This window comes from Teleopsis dalmanni, chromosome 2, assembly GCF_002237135.1.
Source record: "Teleopsis dalmanni isolate 2A chromosome 2, ASM223713v2, whole genome shotgun sequence".
NCBI classification, from domain to species: Eukaryota; Metazoa; Arthropoda; class Insecta; order Diptera; family Diopsidae; genus Teleopsis; species Teleopsis dalmanni.
Window position 1 is genome coordinate 56612927 of NC_051847.1, and position 25779 is coordinate 56638705.

Sequence of the window (25779 nt, forward strand, 5' to 3'; positions counted from 1 at the left end):
ATGTATGATTATAAATATTAATAATTTTGTATATGAATAAAGTATTAGTGTTGCTGTTAAGCTAGACTTACTTTGTATAGTGACAAAGAAGCTTTATTAAATTTTTAGAAGGGTTTTCGAATAACAAAGAAAGAAATAAAGAACAAACACAAAAATTTATTTTTAATTTTATTGAAATTTGGCTGACCATACAACGCTGTTTCGAGTATTGCCAAGTACTCTTCATCAGTGGTCTTTGGGAATAATCGAATTTTATTTAATTAGTTTATAGTCCGTATATAATTTGTTTGGACTGCAAGTTATTCCCAAAGACCACTGATGAAGAGTACTTGGTAATACTCGAAACAGCGTTGTATGGTCAGCCAAACTTCAATAAAATTAAAAATAAATTTTTGTGTTTGTCCTTTATTTCTTTCTTTGTTATTCGAAAACCCTCTAAATTTTAATAAAGCTTCTTTGTCCCCATACAAAGAAAGCGTAGCTTTATAGTAACACTAATACTTTATTCAAATATTAGACTTGTGAAAAGTAAAGAACAATATGTTAAAATATAATATTGTTCAACTTTTCCTAACCGCGAAAGCGGATTTGTAGAATAACATAGCATAGCTTCTTTGTAAAAAGCACCAAAATGGTCGCTTTACATATAGTAAGTAAAACAATATGCATTACAAAATGTCTCTACAAAAAGAGTAGCTTTGAAAAGAAATAAAGAAATAGGCAAAACCCAAAAGTTAAACTTTCAATTCGCTGAACTTGTGTTTCTAAAAATAAAGCTGAAGTTTATAAGCTCGTTCTTATTTAAAAAGCACGGCAAGTGCGTTGGTTGTTGTCACTAATTAAATAAAAATAAGTGACAATAAAACCTGGAACTTGAGCATTGAAAGTTTGTGCAGCCTTGGCTTCTTGTGGATAAACACGATTAGTCATCGCTTCTAATTTGACAGGCACGAGTTCTAAGCCTGGCACTTGCAGTCCAAACAAATTGTATACGGACTATAAACTAATTAAATAAAATTCGATTATTCCCAAAGACCACTGATGAAGAGTACTTGGCAATACTCGAAACAGCGTTGTATGGTCAGCCAAATTTCAATAAAAATTAAAAAATAAATTTTTGTGTTTGTCCTTTATTTCTTTCTTTGTTATTCGAAAACCCTTCTAAAAATTATTATTTTTAAAAAAAATGTGTGAAGTATATTAATTCTTGAAGTGTTGAGGTTAATGTGGCGATCTTGATATACATCAATTTTATAAACAGTAGTAATAACACATCACAGCTGAAGTCAAATAAAAGTATTGAACCAATGGATAACACACTCAATACGTAATCTTACTGTTCTTCATTAAAAGATCAACTGACGAAAGTATATTCAAGAAAAATTTACCCGACTTAATAATCAAATACAGGCCAAATACAGGGCAATATCAGTTAATTGTTGAAAATAAAATATGAATACTAATTCATAAAATAAGACTACATGTGGACCCGTGAAATTCAGTTATAAAAGACATATAGTCATTTAAATATTGAAATTTTACAAAGATATAAATCTAAAACGTTTAGATATACTCAATAGACTGTGGTTTATAAAAAAATCTAAGTATACTATAAAGATATATAATATAGTATAAATTAAAGTGTATAGATGTACAGATGTATTATCAGTTATAAAGATAGTTGCAACTCATGGTAAGGATACTGTAAATGATCGCCGGACATGGAAGTGGTTTACTTGGTTCGGGAAATTTTAAGACTTTTTAGAAAAAGCAGGCTACGCAAAATTGCTCCATGTTTTAGTATTACATGAATTAATGCAAATTAATATAATTGAGCGGATTCTCGAAATATAAATTAAACACTAGCCCACACAAGTGATCACGACCAAAGGTCGGCGAACTTACGCAAACGACTTCAAAGTCTGGATTTGCAGCAAACAAGATTGCTGAAAGGAAACTATTTAATAAAAGTTGATTCAGCCTGTTGCAACAGTTAATTGCTCAAAACTCAGCTACTTCAACGAAACAATCAAGAAAAAACGACCAGAATCAGCCAACGGAAAACAAGTTATTTTCTATCATGACAATGTCAGGCCAAACATATCTTCGATGGTTGGGAAGTTTTAATGCATCTACCATTTAGGTCTTAAGCCTTTTGACTACCATTTTGACCTCTACAAAAGTCTCTTACTGAGTTTCCTTATTTCAGAGTAAATTGAATTAAATTAAGAGACATGTAGATTTTTATTTTCAATTTATCTAGTAGTCATCTATAAGTAAAATTTCGAAACTAATACCAAACATTTTGTGTTTGTTTGCTAATCATTCTAAAAGAGGTTGTGATTCGTTCAACATTTAAACCCAGTCTCTCTTTTTTAATAAAATATGATTTATCTTTTCCTAACTCTGGTGTCAAATGTAAAGGAATAGTCGAAATTGAATTAACATGATTTTTTAAAACATACCGCGGAATATTTGAATCTTCCCAACATATGTAAGTTTCGATTGAATCTAGTTTCAAAGCACGTAATGTATGTTCTAGCCCAATAAATCCTATAGCTTGAAATGTTTATCTGAACTTTAGCGGTTTCAATATAACTGGCTTTTTCTTATAACCGTTTTCACCGACAATTATTACTAGATTAACTTATTTTCAAAGCTGAATAATATTGAAGATAGAGCAATATCGACCAAAAAAAGTACAAAATTTAACGAAATTGTTTTCTTTTTGTATTAATTTAAAAAAAAAGTTAATAAAATCATGTTTAAAAGGTGACAGATTATTTATATAATTTATTATATCTGTTAATTTTATTTTTAACAGAATTTATAAAAAAAAGACTGGCAACATGTTGTTTGCTGCACGGCACTCAAGTATAACGCCAGACAACCTTCAACTATATTTTTAAATATTTTATATTTAAACACGCAACTTCACTTTAAAATATTTTAGTCCATAGCCGTGTTAGGAACCTTAACAAACATCATTATTCCATTTTAAAAATTGTTTTGATATTCTCTATAATTGTCATTATACTGGTTTTTTGGTATGATATATCTGAAATATTAAAATTCAATTAACTTTTATTTCAATCGTTTTATTTTTTAAATATGCTTTACTACTGATGTGACATAAGCTTAAATATTTAATTTATTATTATTATAATAATATCATATTATAATTAAAAATCAATTCTAAGTTTTATGAATACTAAACTCACCACGGATCCTTTTCATAGACGGTTGTATAGTTTTATTATGGCACCCAAATTTATACGCAGTACCTAATACGCATTTTGCGTTTTCGCAACGTTATTACCGTGGCAAGTGAAATGCATTATGCATAATGTGCTATGCAAACCTTACACACCCATAACCATATCCGCAAAAGCATTAAACGTTAAATTACAAATACCTAAGCGATACTTGTGGATGATATCAATAGAAAGCTTTATCCATAGTGAAACTTTGAGTGACATTTTAATGGGACATTTCTCATTGTTGTTATTCAATGTTGCATATCACACGACGCTGCATTCTATATGCAAAGTAGTTTTCACATCTTCCGTTATCTAATAGAACGTTAGAGCAATGGCTTTTATTGCTATCATATTATCTATATGAGATGCATGAATGCATTAAGAATAAAGCGAATCACAAAAATGTCACAATATCGTTTTATTAGAAAAATCTTATGCAAAGAAATTAAGTATTTAATTCAATATTCAGCATTTAGTTTAATATAAACATAATTTGATATAAATTCAGATTTTCGAAAGCTGTAGATATGTTTCAGAACATAATTGGTAATATTTTTGTTATTATATAAAAATGATTAATAAAGAGATTTTCGAAAAATAGTAAACTACAATAACAAAACTTCTTTTTTATGTTATTTTAATTAATTAAATTTTTGACCGACCATACAGGTGTTTCCAGTGTTACCAAATACCCATCATCAAAGGTCTTGAAAATAATTTATGTATTTAATTATTCGTAAATAATTTTTTTAGAGTGCAGGTACCAGAAATCGAACTTGTGCCCTGCCAATTTTATTAAAAGCTAAAAGCTACAATAAATTAAAAGCTACAAAATATTATAAAGTTTTAGCTGTGAAATAGTATATATAACTCACTTAAATAATAAATAAATAAGTGGTAAGTGTCACTTAAAAAATACAAAGTGCTTGGAACTTGAGCATTAAAAGTTTGTACAGCCTTAACTACTTGTGAAAAAACACATTAGTCATTGCTTCTAATTTGACATGTATGAGTTCTAAGCCTAGCACCTGCACTCCAAACAAATTATAAACGGACTATAAACTAATTAAAAAATTCGAATATTTCCTAAGACCAATGTAACAGCATTGTATGGTGAGCCAAGTTTCAATAAATCAACTAAAATTTTTGTTGTTGTCTTTTAATTTCTATTCGAACCCTTCTAAATTTTAAATAATTTTCATCAGAATACGCGTCCCTTTCATTAAAGAAAAATTAACATTAAAATATATAAATAATTTATTGTGTTTAAAACTCTATTAAGCTGCCCAAAAATGCATGTAGATATATACAATATTAAAATATGATATACATTTTAAAAACGTAAAATAAAATATTTATGAACACACATTTAAATATTAACAGTTTTCCGTACATCACAATTTTAACACTTCGAACAAAAAGCATTTTTTCTTCTACCAAAATGTTGCTCATACGTACCGCAGCACCCGAAGCATTTAAAATTTGACTCATTTGTGTGCATATAACAGCTTAATTAATATGTTAACAAGTGAAAGAGTTAATAACATATAATTCATTAAACTCACTTACACAAGAGAGTGTGCACAGTGCATATGAATACAAATCATACGTGTTCATACATTAAAATATATATATTTATAACAGCAGAAATTTCTTTGAATGACTCTTCTCGCTATCGAGCGGTAATGTAACATATTCTTTTAACATAAGAAAATATTTAATTTGCTATGTTAATATTTTTTACATTTAATTTATTTATACATTTTTTGCAGAGAAATAACATTTGCTCTTTTTTTTTGAATATATTACAGAAAATGCCACTCGGTTTTGTCATTTGAATGGAACCTGGGAAAAATATACAAATTACGATTCTTGTATGCATTTGCCTGCACCGTCACCTGTTCCTGAATTTGAGCCAATTGTCGAGCTGCCCACCATAATTTATTACATTGGATACACTATAAGTTTGGTTTCGTTGACATTGGCCATAATTGTCTTTGCGTATTTCAAGTGAGTTTTATGTTCTATTCTATATTTTAGTGTGCATTTACAAAAACGGAATGCATAAGTTTAAATGCAATATTTTATTTGATTTATGAATATTGCATCATTTAAGTTTTTGCTTATATTTTACATTTGCATATAAAAGGTACTCTTAAAAAATATATAAATCATTTCAATTTTGCTAAATAAGATTTTTATTTAAATTAGTTACTTCATAAATGTTAATGGGTTCACCAGATGTGGTACATTGCATTTCATTGCATCATAAACCAAATACAAATTCGTCCTGCATTTAAAGTTCAACAAAATGTGTGAAAAAACACCATTTTAATAAAGCAAATATTCTATAAAAATAAGAAATTATTACAAACGTGCCGAATTTTATTAAAAGCATAAAAAAATGATACAAAAATAAAGTAATGGAACTCATGCACACAAAATAACGTGCAGTGCAAGTTTAATATTAAAATTTGACATTTGCCATTTCGATTCTTTGCAAGTTTCGCCATTCTAAAGGATAATACAATTTTGGTATATATTCTTATAACTGTAACAATGCAGTCTTGTTTAGATTTCGTATAAAATTCTATCTTATCTAAGTTTTAATTTCGTTTTTCTGTGTCATTTGCAGACCATTGTAATAAAGTTATGAATCTATTAAGAAATATCTAACAGAACTACATTGTAGTAGTTAAAATTTCTACTACGAAAATGTTATAAAGTAAATTATTAAAGACTAGAGCAGCTTAAAGTAGTAATTACAACTTGATTGCTTAAACAAAAGTGAAACTAAACTCAAAATTTTAAAGGTCAAACTACACGGAGATTATACATGGCTCAAGTTTATAGTTTTCTTCAAACTAGATATCATTTTTATTTACTTTATAAAAAAAATCTATTTTCTACAACCTCTTATATGATCATATTGCTAGAATTTGATGTTTGATGCACTTAACATCATTCTGTATTTTAATTTATAGAGATTTTAAAGTTTTCTACATATGTAATATTTTCTTATCGGCCAAATGTGTTGTTTGTTTAGATTTATTTTAAAATTATTTATTTTAAAAATACTGCAAAGATTAATTTAGGATTTTATCCAACTTTTTTAAATATTCATTCAGTAAATATTATTATAACTAGCTGACTATGCATTGTTAAGAAGGTGCATCTGCAGTCAAGTAAGAACTAGTATTGCTTTATACGTACATAAGGTCTTATAAAACTGTTCTATTGGATAAATAAAAATTGTTCATAATTTAAAAATAAATTAAATATTAAGTATGATTTTAATGATATGATGGTAGTGACCATCTTACTTAATAGAAACTATTGTATTTATTAGAAAAATTTCGAACAGTAATAAAGAAACAACAGCAAATATATTTTTATTTATTTTTAATTACTTGAATTTTAGGCTAACCATACAGCTGTTTTCAGTATTGACAAATGCCCATCATCAGTGGTCTTCGAATTATTTTTTATACGAGTATTTGATTATTTGTAAATAATTTTTAAAGACTGCATGTACCAATGGTTAAACTCGTACCCTGCCGAATTCGAAGCTCAGAGTTAGTGTTCATTAATCAATTTACCCAACCTCTCTATAAATTAAATTAATAAGATTTCTATGCCCTTCAATTCGTTTCATTTATTGAAAGGTGAAATATTTACTTCGTCTTATTTTTAAAACAGAGTTATTTATTGAAAAAAAAATCTTTAAAAATAAATATCTATATACATTGTGACCGAAAAGTTTTGGGAAATTCTCATTTAAAATTCGCGCGCTGTATATTTTTCGATATTTTAAGTTTATGTAGTTTGGCAGCACTTTCCTTAATTACTATGCCAAAAATGAGCGCGATCTGTCAGACAGTTCGTTTACGGCAGCTGTTGAAACCAGTTCACCTCAGTAGTGCGTTGCGAAAAAAACAATGGAAAAAAATATTGAACAAAGAGTTTGCATCCAATTTTGTGTTTCGAACGAAATTTCGTGTGCAGAATCGTTGCGAATGCTACAAAAGGCTTATGGGGAATCAGTTTTATCGAAAACTCAAGTTTATGAGTTGTACAAAGCCTTTCAGGACGGTCGTACGACCGTCGAAGACATGCCGCGTTCTGGACGACCTTCGACCTCTACCACCGACGAAAACATTGAAAAGGCAAAGGAAATCGTGTTCCAAAATCCTCATGTGAGTGTTAGAGAGATAGCACGAGAGCTAGGCATCGGTCGTGAGATGGCTCGTTTGATTTTGGTGGACAATTTGTGTATGCGACGTGTCAACGCCCGGCTTGTTCCGATTCACCTCAATTTGTTCAACATTATCAACGATTTTAAGGCCAAACATTCAATAAATACCATCGAACAGCCACCGTATTCACCTGATCTTGCACCGTGTGACTTTTTCCTGTTTCCCAACCTCAAATTACCACTCAGAGGAACGCGTTTTGAATCCATAGAAGACGTAAAACAGAATTCGCAGAGGGAACTCAAAGCCATACCGGAAAGCGCCTATAAAAATGTTTTGATGATTGAGAACGTTGGCATTTGTGTTCGCTTTAATGGATATTTTTGAAGGAGATAAAATAAATATTGATGAAGATTAAGAATTTTGCGTTTTATTTAAAATTTCCGGAAACTTTTCGGTCACAATGTATTAATAAAAATAAAAAAATTATTTTATTATTTTAATTTGAAGAAAGTTTTATTTAAAAATAAATAACGCAATAAAAACACAAATCAGTACAATTTGTCATTGTTTGTTATGCAGTCTGCAAAATGAATTTATTACCTCTTTTAATAGTTTTTACATCTTCACCATTAGAAATAATCACAAATGTTATAGCAATTAAAAATTTTTTAATACAGCAATTAAAGGTGGTCACAATGACAATAAGAGATAAATAAACTATATCAAGGACTGTATAAAACCTATTATATTTCATTAATTACTTTAAGTATAGATCCCAAGCCCAAAAGTGGAGTATTTTTATTTATTTTTATTATAAAGCAATTCATTTTAAACATTTAAAGAATTAACTTCCTACTTAAAAGACGGAAATAACTAAATTACTTAAAGGATGTAAGTGGCTTACTTAAACCACTTTATGACAAATTGAGAGCCGTTGCTGGTTGATACATTAGCTGGAGTGTAGGATTTTGAAATAATCGTATATTGAACTCAAAAAAAAAGCGGTGAACAGCTAGCAGACATAGATGGAATCAGAAATATTTCTGGGTTAAGGCAAGTGCCCTTTGAAAAGATCAATGCATGAAAAATGAAAAGTGGGAACTAACAACAGTTGGCAGCCACAAATGATATCAACAACTTTAAGCGAAGTGACAGTTGAAGAGACCGCACACTGTATGAAAATTAAAAATTGGGGATTAACAGCATAGCACAGTTAAGATGATGGCAGGTAGTTAGCGGGTACAGATAAAATTAGCAATTCATCTTGGTTAAGATAACTGTCCCTTGAAAAGATCGTACACTGCATGAATATTTAAAAGTGGGAACAAACAGCATGACGCGGTTAAGAGAGATGCCGTTAAGTTAAATCATCGGATTCACTGAGTTTTCAGTTTGAATTCTTTAACAATAGTACTCTCATAACAATTGTGCATTTTGTGAAATTTTTTAAAATTTTATAATTATTAAATAATTACTTTTCACACACATACACATACATTTCACATTGCTTAAATATAACAATACTATTATAGCCATATGAAACTAATTTTTATTTTCATTTTTTTGTAAAGTTCAAATTAGTGCAACACAATAGTATTCAAGATTTTAATTAACATTACATCGCCTTTGTTTTAAAATAAAAGTGTTAAGGGAACCGCAACTTTACTTAATATCCTTTGCCATTTCACTACCTTATCAGTGCCTGTACAAGCGCTCAAGGATATGTTATATCAGCGCTTTTAACTATTCGCGTTCAGTTGGTTTATTGCACAAATAAGCATTTTATTTAGACATATACGAAATGTAATAACTTTGTTTGTGTGCTTGAATTAAAGGCAAATGTGTGTGTAATACTCATACTTTTTCCATTTCTATTTCTATTTTCATTGCAAATGATACATATGCGACTTTTCAACACTTCCTTCGACATGCCAACATTCTGTGCTAACCAAACTACACCAAACCAACGACAAATACAAAAACTACTTGGCGGGTACTGTCAACGCCTTCATTTTCGCGCCAACCAGGGAATTACGGTGCTTGCGGAACTCGATTCATGCGAATTTGTTTTTCACTTATATCATGTCGGCATTACTATGGATTCTCACATTATCCGTGCAGGTATGTTCATCCTTGTATAGAATAATTTGTATGACTGTGCGTGCAGAGGGAAAGGTTCTTATTTCCCTACAGTGTGCACATAGAATTTAAGTAAATTGTTAAAGCGATTTTATATTAATTCTATTTTTTCATACTATATTTGAAATGCTTTCTAAGTATTTTTAATTCAAAAAATTATCGTTTTTTTTTTGTTTGTCATTTAAGTATGATAAATATAGGGTTATTCATTTTATGGTTCCTAAAGTAAACGTAAATAAAACTCACTCCGATTGAGATTTTGAACAGTTTTTGTTTCAATATATTGTGTGGACAACGCTATTTGGTATGAAATTAAACGCATTTGATTTGTTCTCCGCAGCTCATCTTAAAGTTCTAGATCAGTTTGAGATAGTAATCAATGACTTGTCTGCTCAAAACTGACAGAGTCCGTAACTTTTTAACGTAATTACTTACTATTAACGCTCAACATCAAGTTACTCTTAAAAAACGTATCAGTATTATACCCCGAAAAACAAACTTACGTTTGGAAATAGTTTTCTCCGTGTTTGGGAGCGAGGCCTACTAACATCTTCGCTTTTCTTTATGTCACACTCAAAGAAGAAATTAGGAAATATAACTCTACATCAAATAAAAGTAAGTGCTTACAATTATTTTGCCCGCATAAATTTGGGTTTAACCACAACCACCCCGATACACCCATTAAAGGGTCAGGACAGCGTGAGGCTGTGAGACCTCATGTTACTCATGTTGCCAGATTTACACCTCTGGTCGGATGCCTCAAGTGAAACGCACTCATTCATACTCCAAATGATATCAGGTGATGCCTACTAGATTTTAGTTGCCTCTTAAAAAAAATGCCCTACCTAGAAAATCTTCTAACACCTCTTCCACAAGGATACTAATAACTAGCAATAGCTTCGTCATAATCTGACGGTTGTTTGGTTTAGACTTTGGTGATAATTTTGCCGTTAGTTGACGGTTGTCTGTTTTCATTACTATACGTACATTACGTTCACAATCACCTTTCATAAATAGTTTTTTGTGCGACTTTTCAAACAATAGTGTTTATGTAACCAGTCCTCAAAGTCTCCACACTGAAAACAAATCACCGTCAAAGTATAGCCAAACTATTATCAACTATTTTCACCTCCATAACCATCTTTCATAAGTAGTTTCGCGTTGCGCAAATAAAATGCGGTAAGTGTGATTTAATCTTTCGGAAGTGATAAAAATTTATCGCCATTTCATGAAAGGTAATTGTGAATGTAACGTGCGTAACAGTGGTGATTTTGTTGTCACCTCTCTCTAAATTAAACCTCCAGAAACTTGTACAATAAAAGTCAAAACAGTGCATAGCTTATTATTAGCTTATAATTTGTGCACCGCTCGATTGATATATATTCCACATATATTCTACAGTCATATATGTGATCTTCTGCCAAAAAAAATTGATAATCATGTGAGTGTAGCGATCAATTTGTGTCATTGCCTTCGTCATTTTTAAAAAGGTACGAGCTGACCACACTTACTTACTAGTATTTACTTGTTTAGCCATAACACCCCGTTTCCGAGTTTCGGTCTGACACAGCATGTCTCTCAAAGCGCCTCTGGTGTGAGCACGATTTTTCTAGTCTCGTACATCAAGTCCGATTAGTGCTCCCGTAACTTAATCACTCCATCGGAGACGGTTTCTTCTTTATCTATTCTCACGACATGACTAAGCCAGCGGTACCGCTGGATATAAATTCGCTGAATTATATCAATGCCGTGATAAATCTCGTACAGCTCGAGCTGACTACACTGCTTGATCAAATACCGCAGTATACAGGGTTTTTTTTCTATGGAGGTAATGTTCTTTCAAAATTACTACCGGATTCTTTTTGCTCTAAGTGGGAAATTTTTATTTGTTGACAGGTCCATTTAACTATAAATGAGCTTCAACAGAAATTTGAAATGCGGAAACTTGTCCCCATAATTGCAATATGGGGACAATTGCAATTTTAATATATTTAGCGTATATTAAAGGATTAATTTTGTAAAATGGCAAGCCTAGATCTCAATAAATGTTATGGATTGGATGATAGTTTTGTTTTATATATTACTGAAGCAGTGCTGCCAAACCAAGACTATGAAATGAATAATCATGTAATTAACTATTACGTTTGCAACAGAGTTAAGTTACTTAAATTCGATTTATTTAAGAAAGATAAAATCAAAAATATATTTTTTTTGTTGATTAACTTTTTTACTTCATTTATTTTGCAATAAGCTAAATATCGCCAATTATATAAATTTCCTATCTTTTTGTATATCTAATAAATATCCTTGCATTCGATAATTTGTTTATTGGCTTATCAATACAAAAGCAAATAAAAATAAATAAATAAATACGAAAATATTTATGGCGTTTAGATTTCAATACGCACTGGACTTGGTGGCTGCATTGTTCTGGTGACCCTATTCCATTTCTTCACATTAACGAATTTCTTCTGGATGCTTGTCGAGGGTGAGTATACTGCTATTTTCGTCCTTAATTCTACTGCTATTTTCCTATTTATGTGCACAATTTCACTGTAGCGTATACTTGACATACACTTGTATCTAGCAACAATGTATGGGAACACATAAATTTGTATGCTCTTATTTTGGTTTAGTTGTATTTAGATTTATTTTTTCCTTTTTGCTTTTGCGATTCTTTTTTTTAGTAATTTCCTTTAATGAAATTCAAGCGTAAAATGTAACCAAGAGATTTGTATAACTTAGCCGACAACAAATACTACAATTTTTCCCCAAAAAAAGTACACAGAATGCTTAAATTTGATTTGATTTTTTATGATTTTGTTTATTGTAGTAAAGAATTATTCCATTTGGTCACTGATATGCCGTTTTCTTCTTTCCCTATTTGAACATTATCTTTACAGGTCTCTACTTATACACTTTAGTCGTGAAGACTTTCTCTAATAATAATATACGCTTCAATATTTATGCCATCATTGGCTGGGGTAAGTTAAGATTATTTACTTAAAGTGTCTCTACTTATTTTTAGTTATTATCGTAGCAAAATGGTTGTGCTTGTTTAATTTACATTTATATTACTTGGAAAACTATAAATCAGTGTTTTACGGGATGAAAAACAAACACTTAGTGTTGAAATTAGGTAACCTCAAAAGATAGTTACAAAGGAGTAAGATGAATTATATGACACTAATCGCCCAACCATGACACATTGTCTCGTATAAAATTATGACTCGAAATATGATACTATTGTGAATGTTGCTTGGAAATTAATGCACAGTTTGACTCATTAGAGCTAATTTTTCTTTTGACAAACTCTAATAATAAAGATAAAATCGGTAGTTATGTTTACAAATGACTTTTTGCTATTTCGCAAGTCCATTATCAACAAATCATAAATAAAAACAGAATTTTAGTATTTAATACTATTTGAATACAAAAGGCGAATACAAACGAGAAAAGTATTATTCATTAAAGAAGTATTATTCATTAAAGAAGGGACAAATAGGAAGAATGTTATAACAGATATTGGCAATTCTGATATTTAAAAAAAAGGACTTCAAATACAACCAAAGAATCTTCAAAAGGATGAACAAACTACAAAATACACTTATTAAAATACACTTGTTGCAAAATACCTAATTATTTACTACCTTAATTGACACATTAACAGTATTCACACCCTTAAGTAACGAGCTCTGTAACCCTATAACTTAGTAACAATACAAAGCAACAAGAACAAAACACAATTCTGGTAATTGTATTAACTGCTTGCATGCATAAAGTGAAAGGATAATTGATATGACTTCAATTTAGTAGAACATTTCAAAAACAGTATGATACTTTCAATAGTCGTATTTACAAATTAATATAATAATAAAGCCGGTTAAGCAGCAGCAACAAACTACAAATGTTCCCATTTATATAATGGAAAACACATTTTTACTATATTGCAATGCAATATAAACTGTCCTGCTCAAGTTTGAGAATACCAGTACAGTAGACGCTCAGAAATTAAAACTGATTTGTTTTTCGGTTTGTTTTAATTTCCGTAATGTTCTAATTTCTTTTGTGTTTTTTTTTAATAAAATGTGAGAAAAACAGTAAAATTAATTTAATATACATTTTTTTATGTTTAATACAATATACAAACAATAAATTTTTGTTTCGCATATAGTAATCCGTGATATCTATTTTGTTTTCGTGTTAATTTTCAAAGTAACAATATCTTTACATAGGTCCGAAGCTTTCGGGTTGCGACTACTGAAAACAATTTATTTGTTTTGCATCATTTTATGAAGTTAAATTGTCAATAGTAACAAAATAACGAGTATGATGACTCCTCATTTTCAATTTCATTTTATTTAGCTTATAATCAATTTTCAAAACATTCAATCTATGATAAAATATGGTTCTAACATTCAGACGATCGAGTTTCTGAGAATTTCAGTCGAGTTTCCAATTCCAGTGAACAATGACGATATTGAAAGCACTGCTAAAAACATCCTATTAAATTGAAATTATTACAATTAAGTAATTAATTATTCAGTCTTCTAACGCGATTTTAGTGTCATATATAGATTGCATTAAAATATTATTAGACAAAGTTTTCATAAATTGTTTCAAAATTTTGCAAAAATCCAATATTTTCGATTACATTAAGATAATACTATTTGAACTTTTCATTACAGTACAATTAAAATACATTCATAGAATAGCACTTCATTATTATTATTATTAGATGTGGCACATTATAAACCATTACTGAATTAGATAGATTACTAACTATATAAACTCGTTACTGTGATAACTTCGATAAAGGGATGTATCTTAATATTTTATAACCATACTTATTAAAACGTATTCCTCAAAAACAATTTTAATTAGGAAATTTCCATCTATATATATATATTCCAATTCAATGGAAGTGCAATTGAACAGCACTTTTGTGTTATTAAGAATCTCTGAAAAAAACTTTATAATAACAATTATATACAATTATATTATATACATTAAAACGACATATTAAAATTCATATGAAGTACGAAATAAATTCTGAATTCCGCTCATATATGAATTTACAGAGTATTTTCTTTTAAAATTCATTAAATGTCAAAATTAATTCTTTGAACCAAGAAATATTTATTGAATTACAGTTAATTATCTTCAATCTTGAAATTATTTATTAAAATATTCAGAAAACCAAAGATAATTCTTTATCATTGCTTCTTGAGTTTATTTTTAACAAATTTAACGTTTTAGTAACATGATAGAGACTCACTTTTTACAGTGGCCCTCTTATAACAAAACTAGATCTTGGGAACTCATTAAAAGCAAGTCTTTAGTGTATAAGAACCCACATAGAGAACCTGGGAATTCCTTTTAATACTCATTACAGCACTTGTGAAAATTCGCAAGAAACTATTAAACATTTTCTAAAGGCCCGGCTCTGGCCTTTAGAAAAAATAGATTTTTAGAGTACTTTTTTGGCTTATTAAATTTTTTTAATTCGACGGGTTGTACTATTCTGTTTTTTATGAAAAAGGTTTCTTGAAAGGAATGTGTTAGCAAACTACCGAAAAACCTCTAATTGAATTGAAACAAAACAACATTATTTTACAGTTTTAGTTAGTTTGACATGTCTGTTTATTGGTGGTTCTAGTTTTATACGTTAACACAGAGAGCAAACAGTCTTAAGTGGATACTTACATTTACGATTACAAACTATATAATCTATCCTTGTTGTATTCATTAAATTCATAATTTGTAATGTTTTGCTTGTTTTAAACAACAGAAACCTATGTAAAATATAACAAATGAAAGAAACAATTTTGTGAAACATTTAGTTATAAAGTAACAAAAAAAAACATTTTCAGCAAGACTGTCTTATAATAGAATATTTCCATTTGTAAACATAGTTAGTATGCTTGTTCTTTACATTGTCAAAGCATCCACACTACTAACGAGACTGACCTGTGCTAACAAAACGCATCCTTATTTAACATCAAAGTATTTGTGAACTTAACAAAGGTAGAAATTGCAAAAGTATATACACAGGGACAACAACAATTAAATAACAAATAATGTATAACGACAATAACTGAGATACGAATAACAAGCACAATTCTTGCTACAATAATAACAACAACAATTACTTAATGCAAGACCTAAGTATACAATTAACGCTTGTTCCATTATTGCCCACAAACAACAGGCGGGCCAGCAATTTTCGTTGTCGTTTGGACAATTGCCAAGGGTCTGACAATGACATACCCCACTAAGCAGGTACGTATCTACTTACAATTGTTTATATATAATGTATTTTGTTTTATTTTATTTTCTCCTACTTGATTATCTCATACAGCAGAGCTTTACAGCAGAACAGGTGTGCTTGCATCTGTCTATCTGATGAGCTTATGTATGAGACTATCGGTGTATACGAGTATGCACAGTGGGCAGCAGTTACGACAAATCCTGCAGTAATACAACAATACCAAACAGCTGACATATGCTTTGAAGCATAAAAAGTTGTTATTGTGCAGGATTTTCGTTTATTAAAATTATTTTTATTTTTATGTTATTTAGTTTTTTATTTCTTTTTTTTTTTTAAATTTTTAACATTTCTACAAATGCTACCCACTGCGCATTTTGTAATGTCAAGGCAAATATTGCATTGTTTAACTTTTGCAAGGAATGAAGTATAAAAAATTTTCATCAGATCAAAATCACAAATGTTTACAAATTCATTTCATTCCATAGCTTCACTTCCTATCTCATGTTTCCGCATATTTAATATATATTTCTTACTCTTCATCCGTTTGCTTACTTCGTTTTTTTTTGTAATATGGCAACCATGGGGTACTTATGTGATTCTTCATGTCAACTAAATGGCAACAGTTTGACATTGGCTGTCCATGGATGCACGAAACACCTGTCGACTGGATATTTCAGGGTCCAGTTTGCGCTGTGCTGATTATAAATTTAATATTTTTGTTAAGGATAATGTGGGTAAGTGTAATTATATTTGTCAAAATATATTTTAAAATATTTTTGTATTTACAAGAGCAGTTATTAGTGTTTTGGGAATGATAAAATTTATTAATTATGTGCAATTTGTAAATTTAATTTTTGATGTTTTTATATGGATGTACTCAAAAGACTTTGTGTTTAGCAAAATTATAATTAAATGAAAGAAAATTAAAATATAGTGTATTATATACTCTGACTAAATCACAACAAATTTATGTGAAATATTAATAAAGTTATTTGTTAAATAACTTTATTAAGATTACTTGAACTTTATCTACATATTATTATAATACTATATAGACTAATTTGGTTGTCTAAATTTCCTTAATTTCGTAAAAATAAAATTAAGTTAATTTCGAAAGTGTTCATACTGCCCCAAATTAAGGAAATCGTATGTTTTTTGTTTACAAATCGAATGTTAAAAATTACATGCTCCAAACACCATTTGTATCTGGAAAATTTTAAAAGTTAATTATTATAACTATAAAGGACGGCATTCAGCAGGCCATTTTCCTTAAATTCGTTCTAACCTCAAAACTGAAATTTGTATGGAAAAAATAACTTAATTTCGCTGAAACGAAGATGAAATTAAGATTTTTGCGAAATTAAGGTATGTCTGAACATAGTATAAAATATTAAAAGGAGATTTATAACTTATAGTCGAAATTCCAAAAGTTAAGATACATGAAGTAATACATAATGTATAGAATGTATCTAATAATATTTAGTAAATTATAAATTTCACAATTATATTTTTTTATAAGTTATTTTCAGCTTCTAAATTTATCAAATCTCAAATATATATACATCTATATATACATTAAGACTGAAAAGTTTTCGGAAATTCTCATTTAAAATTCGCGCGCTGTATATTTTTCGATATTTTAAGTTTATGTAGTTTGGCAGCACTGTCCTTAATTACTATGCCAAAAATGAGCGCGATCTGTCAGACAGTTCGTTTACGGCAGCTGTTGAAACCAGTTCCCCTCAGTAGTGCGTTGCGAAATGTCTTCGACGGTCGTACGACCGTCCTGAAAGGCTTTGTACCACTCATAAACTTGAGTTTTCGATAAAACTGATTCCCCATAAGCCTTTTGTAGCATTCGCAACGATTCTGCACACGAAATTTCGTTCGAAACACAAAATTTGATGCAAACTCTTTGTCCAATATTTTTTTCCATTGTTTTTTTCGCAACGCACTACTGAGGTGAACTGGTTTCAACAGCTGCCGTAAACGAACTGTCTGACAGATCGCGCTCATTTTTGGCATAGTAATTGTCCTTAATTGCTGCCAAACTACATAAACTTAAAATATCGAAAAATATACAGCGCGCGAATTTTAAATGAGAATTTCCGAAAACTTTTCGGTCTTAATGTAGTTATATATAAAGCATATAGTTTATTACTGTCGAAATAAATTGATTTACAACTAAGTATGATAGAAAAACAAATCTTAACAAAAGTGTGTCGCTACTGGCGCAACAATCCAGGTACAACCAGTTAGAAAAGATGGTACACTCTTACAAAATATGACAGGTCATATAATCTGCTTCATCACCTCAACAAAGTACGTCTGATTGAGAAGACAAAATTACTACTGTGCTTGAAAACAAATGATTCCCTATAGACTATAGGTTATAGTCACATTTTATGTCGCTTTATAGTTTTGATATGGTCATGAAGAGAATTTTAAGACTGGGGCTTTTAACCTTCTCTGATATTAAAAAATACCTAACGGAAGATGTGTTGAGTATGATGTGATAGGAAGTATTTTAAGACTGGAACTTTTATTTCCATGTGATATTAAAAAATACCCAAACGGAAGATGTTTTGCTCTTTTTCGAAGGGCTGAATATTTTTTATTCGATGGGGATCGGTTGTTAGTAAAAGATTAGTTATGACATGAGTGTTACGTTGGGAGTCAATTACCACGTTAATTTTTATATTTTACTGCTACTAATTTTAAAATTCATAGGTATTACTATATTACTAGAAAATTTCACCTTCTTTGCAAGTTTAGTAAATTATTCAAAGTTTGACTTTTAATAAACTCTATAGAAAAAAAAAACACATTTACAAACAAAGTATCTAAGTTGTTTTAATTAGCAAAATTTTATGTGAAAATGTGTGCGTGAAATTCAGAAAATCCTTAAAATAAGAAAAAACTGAATCTGGCGCCATTGGAATTTGCATATGGCGCAAATTGTTTCGTTTGTTTTCTTATTGTTATTGTTGTTTTTATGATTTTATGGCATTAATTAGTGTTTCAGCTGAATGCTCTCATAGGAGCAAGTCAGAGCACGTTATAAAAACAAAAGAACTTATTAAGATACTTATAACTGCACTTCTTTAATTAAAAGAAAATTAAAACAACAAGATGTTAACAAAAGGATCGCTTAATAATATTATGTACAAATTAACAAATAACTGCTGAGACCAGGTTTTGATTTGTTGGAAACTTTTACAAAAGTTTTTAAATTTGCTAAAGAGTTCATTTATTAAAGGTAAAATAAAACAAAAAAGTTAATTATAAAAATATTCCCTTTTTGTCGGAAATGAATACAAAATATAAGATAACAAGAGAAGATAAAAATGTGAAAAATTTGACTAAAAAGTTTAGGGATATTAAAAGTAAGTTTGGATATCTAAACTTTTTAAAATATATAATACAAATAAATTTTTATGAAATTTACTTAATATGAATTAAACAATTTTTATAAAAACTTTTTAAAGCTTATTTAATTTAACTTTAAGAGAAGTGCTTTAAAATGCAAACTAAATTACTAAAAAAACGCCTTAAAAAAATATGCTAAAATGAAGAAAATAATTCTTAATCAGTAACACAAATACAGAGTTTCAGATAAATTACAACTAATAAATAGGGCACTCAATGTACATCAAAATAAATTTGTTTAGAGCAAAATCAAAGTACAAAGTTTAATCTCCTTTAAGAATATTTAGTGTCAAATTCTGTTTTACATATTTCAAGTCAGAATTTTACTTGCTTTCCTTCCATTCCTGGTATGCCAAAATGTTTGTACTTGAATTTGCATATGTCACAGTCTCAATCTGTTTACCAAGCGCCGCTGTCAAATATCAAATTTATCAAAATGCTTAACATATGCTTTAAGCAAAACTGAAGTAAAGAATTTGCATACCAAATACGTTTATTCCTAAAATTATCCTCAAACTTTTCTTATCGAAATCCTTTGCAATAAAACTCAAAGCAATAAACCAGTGAGACAGTTTTAGCGAAACACAGGAGTTTGTAAATAAACGACTGAGCTTACTACATTGTGTATGAAACTAGCAATTTGGAAAGGGTTCCGAAAATAAATAATAAAAAGAGTTAGTGTGAGAATGGAATATCAGAGGCGTGTAACTTATGGTATATAAGGCCTATCATCAAAACTGCAGAATACTTGACGTTTTTTTGAACAGCCTTCAACGAGAGACTCTTTATGCGATTTTACGTAAAATTTTTCAACCCCCTATAATTTACTAAAATATTTTGATTAAACCTACAATTTTTTCGGAAACTAATACGATAGACAGTAATTGTAAATAGAGGGATTTTTGAATAGTAGTGAATCACAACAACAAAATTTTATTTTTTTAATTAAATAATTTTTGGTTAACTATACAACTGTTTCGAGTATTGCCAGAGACTATCATCAGTAGTCTTTTCGGAAATATTTCTTATATTTAATTAATCGTAAATAATTTTTAAAGACTGCAACTAGTTTCTTTCATCATAATTATCGTTAAATCAAATTTACTAATTGCAAATGTTGAGGTTATTGCAATTAAGATTATTGAAAAATGTGAAGTAAATGAATGTAGGGACTGCCTTAAATACACAAGAACTTCTTATTGTTATTGGCATTATTTGCTTTTGTATCATTTGAATACTATATACATTTTACCATACACAGTAAAGCTAAACGTTCAGATATTAAAAAATAACTAATTACAAAGTGTATTTACTTACAAATATATTTATGTTTCGATAAGAGAGACAGTTAAGAAAAAATTTTTTAGAGTAAAATATAATTGAATTTATTATTTAATTCTTTTATTGTGAAACCAAAACTAATGTTTTGTGTTTCCAAGTTAAGTTCTAGTTTATAAGCTGGTTCTAATTTAAAAGCAGGGCTAGTACTTTGGTTAGTGCCAGTTAAAAAAAAAGTGACAAAAAACTTGGAACTTCAGCATTAAAAGTTTGTGCAGCCTTGACTACTTGTGAAAAAATACGATTAGTTATAATTTTTAATTTGACAGGTACGTGTTCTAAGCCTATCACTTACACTTATCACTTATCCAAAAAATTATATACGGGCTATAAACTAATTAAATAAAATTCGATTATTTCCTAAGACCACTGATGAAGAGTACTTGGCAATACTTGAAACAGCGTTGTATGATCAGCTAAATTTCAATAAATTAATCAAATTTTTGTTGTTGTTTCTTCATTACTGTTTACATTACATCTTAAAAAACCTATAAATCAAGCCAGATGTCGGTGAATTAATTTTAAAGTGCTAGTGTAAAAATAAAAAATATTAAGGATAAAATTCATGCATGTTTAAGTTTAGCCACCTATTAAACCGATTTAAAAAAGGTTAAACAGTTCAATCCTAAAAATAAGTTAAACTTTATTAGTTGAAGACGTATGCTATAAAATCCCGTCTTAATCGGGGAAATTAGTCTAGTGTATCCAGACGCAAATGCATTAAATGAGTAATTACTGTCATAATATACTACCGAAATATTTTTAAAACATTTTTATAGTAGAGACATAAAGTGAGATTTTAATTACTACAAATACAGGAAATACTTTTCATTTATGACTACTTCACTGTCAAAAATGAAAACTTTTTGACAACAACTTAAAATTTACGACAAAAATTTTGTTACTCATACGGTAAGCACTGTCCCTAAAACGGTTAATTTAAGCATTCGCGTAGGAGTTGTTTTGTTCACTTAAGAAACTTTAAAGAAAATAATTATGGTAATCAGTTCGACATGTTGTTTAATTAATAAGGACATTTGTTATTCTATTTATGTGATTATCTAAATATCGTGTATGGGGGAAAGGTGAGCTAAAATGATTTAAAATTTTGCATTCCAAGTAAACTACAATATATGGATATGTGCGTATTTAGTGACAACTGAAGCCAGTTTGGCATATTGCGTGACAAATTACAATTTTGTCGAGATGAGTAATTTATTCTTAAAGGTTTAGTTAACTTACATAACTGTCAGAATACAAGTATGTACAAAAACCATGTAAATGAGTATCTGTTAGTTTGTAATATTTTTGATACTGACTGATGTCAAAATAATCACTTTTATCAAAAGGTGCAATATCGACACTGCCTGTAGTTCAGCGGCTGAAGTGCAATTGTATTTGCTTTCACTAGATATGCTTTCTAATAGAGTTAGCGATATGCTTTTTGTGTTACACATACGATTATTGTCCTCCCGGGCCACATATCCGTTTCAATGTAATAACTGAGCAGTCAAGCGGAAATGTCAATATTTGCGCGGTTATCACGCAAACACAAGCAGATTATTTATCTTATGTGGGTCGCCATAAAGCATTTTAGCTAGAGTTAAAACATTTAAAGTTAAATTTTAAAAAAAGATGTATACTGAAAAACAAACAAAATTTTGATTTATTTTTATAAATTTTTGCAAAATTTTACTTATTATATGGAATATGGGTCATTCTTTCACAAATCGGACACCTTTTTGACCTCATGATCTCCAATTTGGCTGAATTTTTTTTTTATTTTTTTTAATTGTTTCTAAAAGCAATATCACATTGGAAATATTTATTTTTTAAGTAAAATTGTATGACATATTCCTTTTTTTTTTTACTGAAAAATCGTTGGGTGTGATGTGAAGGATAAATTAATTTTTAAAAAATACTAGTAACGATAATATCTACCTGAAATTTTTGAATTTTATGTAGAATTCTATTACAAATCTAAATCGAAAACAATATGAAAGAATTTTTGTAGTATATTCTTTGAAATTTCATTCAATGGAAATATAGTACGCTTGTGCTTGACATATTTTGCGGGAGAAAAAAAAATATTAAAAAATTTTAAAAAATAAGAATTTCCTGAAAATTTTTATTTCGTAGTTTAAATTTACAACTAAATCTAAATAAAATATAATAAATGAAAATTTTGGATACACGTTTTGAGAAAAAAATTTTTTATAAATTTAATGGTTAATATTAGTACGTAAATATAAACAATTTTAATTGTTTAAACAATTTTTTAAAAGTTTAATCAATTCTCTTTAAAACGCAGTAAATTTCAAGTTCCTACCATTTATAGAACTTGAGATATAGCCATTTGAAAATTTGTCTTCAATGCCAATTCTCAAAACCCAATGGGTCAGGTCCATATCTCCTTGGAAAAAAAATCATAAAATTTTTTCCCGAGATACGGATCTACTTATTTCAGCCAAATCAGAGATCATGTGGTCATTTTTTGCCAAAATCTGTCCGGTTTTTAAAAAAATTACCCATATATAATGGAAACCATACTTGTATACCTAATAGTTAACTATTTATTAAACGCTTTAAGCTAAAAAAATTTCGAGACAACTAATTTATTTAATTTTTTTTTGCAACAGCTGTTACCATAAAATAATTAGTAATTAATTAATATTTAGCTAATGCCTTAATATCAGATTTATATTAATGAAAATGTACTTGTATATCTTATGCAATACATTAAATCATCTTGACTTACTACATATTTTATTTGCTTATCACATCAAAGTCAACCGCAAAGATAAAAAAAATTTAAGAAATGTTCATATATTTTGGGAACAATTTATTTTTTCCAGCTTACATAATTTACTTTAATTCAATTTTCGCACTCTACACTCCATAAACTAAGGTCTGTTAGCTTTAAGCATTCAGTATAAATCTTAATGTTTGAGTACTACTTTTAATTAATTTCTTTTTAAAATTTCTATATACACACTAATAATATGTGAACTCACGTAGCTATATTTTTTTTAATCTTTATAATAAACTGTCGTCTCAAAACACAAATAAACTCAATGTATTACTCACTTACTGTTACAAGATGGAGCATAGAGTCTCAACGATTCCTCTAAATCTTATTCTATTGCCTGATTCTCTCGTGATTTGGTTCCAAGAGTACTGTGTGTCTTTAAGTTCCTGGTCCATGGTTTTTCGCCATGCCTTAGCTGGGTACCCATGCCAGGCCAACGGGTACCTTGTGCATTCCAGCGTAGGGCTTGCTTCGTTATGCAGGATGATATTTTCCTGAGCGTGTGTTTAATCCACTTCCATTATCTTCTTATGAGTTCAGTGGCGAGTTTTGCTTATTCCGTGCATTCGCAGAGATCAGTATAGTGGCGCTCCGGCCATTATATTTTTAATATTCTTCTTAAACATTTGTTTATGAATACTTGGATGTATGATAGATAAATAGAGGCCTAGTTTTTTCACGTTTCACATATGTAATACAAAATTGATTTGACGTTCCAGCTAAATATACGAAGCTTAGTGCGGGTGCTTATTTGATTAGACTTCCACACATTATTCAGTGTATTATGATGGTCAAATTAAAATAATATTAAGCTTTATTTCATTAATAAAGGCAAGGGCGACATATAAGGCAATTGCTCCGCTCTAAAAGTGTATCCAAAAAACTAGTTCATAAAAAAAGAGGGCACATAGGGTAATGAAATATATGCCATAGATCGATGTCGAAGGTATGGATAAGAGTGCAGTCCAGAGTGATAATTTTAATACTCAGAGTGTACTTATAAAAGACAAGTATTAGTGCGAAGGTTATCTTAATTTTATGTAATTGTTTTTTGTACTTTATCAGTGCTATACTTTATAAGTCTAAGAAAAAGCACTCATGAGTACTCTTAAGATACTCAAGTAGTACAAATCCGTGAGTACGTATACGCAACTTAAGTTGATGATTGCCATAGTCTCATGGCTTTTTCGATTGGTAAATCTAGGGTAACTTTTTTAAACGAGATTCACCTTAACACTCGAGTATAATATTCGAGATAATTTTATAACACTCTAGATATTTTGTCAGAGTAGCAAGATTACCCCGAAAAATTGTTGTTGTTGTTTTGTTTAGATAAATAAAAATATTTACTAGATTTTAATCTATGTATAGATTAATCTATGTAAGCAGAGTATAAGTAAACAAAAGTATTTGTAAGAGAATGGATCATTCTGTTGAGTAAAGTAAAAAATAAAGAAAACAAGAGTGAATATAAGTAATACTTAAGAACTCATTGCAATTCTCTGGTATAGACATGTGTATGTACAGGCAATCTTGAGCTCTGACTAAAAATAAACTCCTGATTTTAATGTAATGACATTGTATTTAGTGAATTATATAGAAAATAATATTATTGAGCAGAACTAGTTTGATTATTTCAATCAATATTTTTTTATTGCTTCTTCGTATATATAAAGACAAATCTTTTAAGGTTATACATTGTAAATTAATTTTTTTTCAATTTATTTACAAATTATATTGCACTGACAGGAATTGTTAAAATACATTGAATATATTAAAGGCTAAAGCTGCCAGTTTCATGGTTACCCATTTCTAGATATATGTGTGAGTTTCCTTTTTGTAATCAACGTTGCTTTTTTGGAAATAGTCAATTCAATGAAATTTAAATGCTTTTAAGAACTTTAATAACAACACAAAGTATTTACCAAACATAACCTATTTTAAAATTTTATATAGTTGCGGGACCTTCCCTTAAAAAATATTTTAGGTTTCATTAAAATTTTGAACTTGTTTAAATCCGTCAACGTTTTAATAACAGTACAAAGACTAATATACTCTATAACACTATACAGTTAAGAAGTCTAACGCTTAGTGTCTTTAGTACCCATTCACACTGTAATTAGAAACATATGAATAAAGAGAGACAACTATTTTTACAATATTAATATTTTTGTAATACTGCAGCAATACCAAACACCTTCTGCAGTAATACTGGTATACGGTATATGAGCACAATGGAAAAAAATGAGAACATGAGATTTATTTTCGTGTTTCTTTACGCTAGTAGGTTGTAAGAGAGCAAACGTATATACAACAGTTAATCAGTTAATGCACATC

The 25779-nt window shown here is 29.2% G+C and overlaps 1 protein-coding gene across 2 annotated transcripts in view; it reads left to right on the forward strand.

Moving 5' to 3' along the window:
- Positions 1-5082: 5082 nt before the first annotated feature.
- LOC119681442 (diuretic hormone receptor) overlaps positions 5083-25779 on the forward strand; it is a gene marked incomplete at its 5' end in the record, with an annotated part of 36445 nt that continues 15748 nt past the window's right edge. For both annotated transcript variants that reach the window (XM_038094632.1, XM_038094633.1), the window contains 6 exon segments: positions 5083-5270; positions 9484-9577; positions 11990-12083; positions 12499-12579; positions 15807-15877; positions 16490-16600. In XM_038094632.1, coding sequence (XP_037950560.1) covers positions 5083-5270; positions 9484-9577; positions 11990-12083; positions 12499-12579; positions 15807-15877; positions 16490-16600 — 639 coding nt within the window.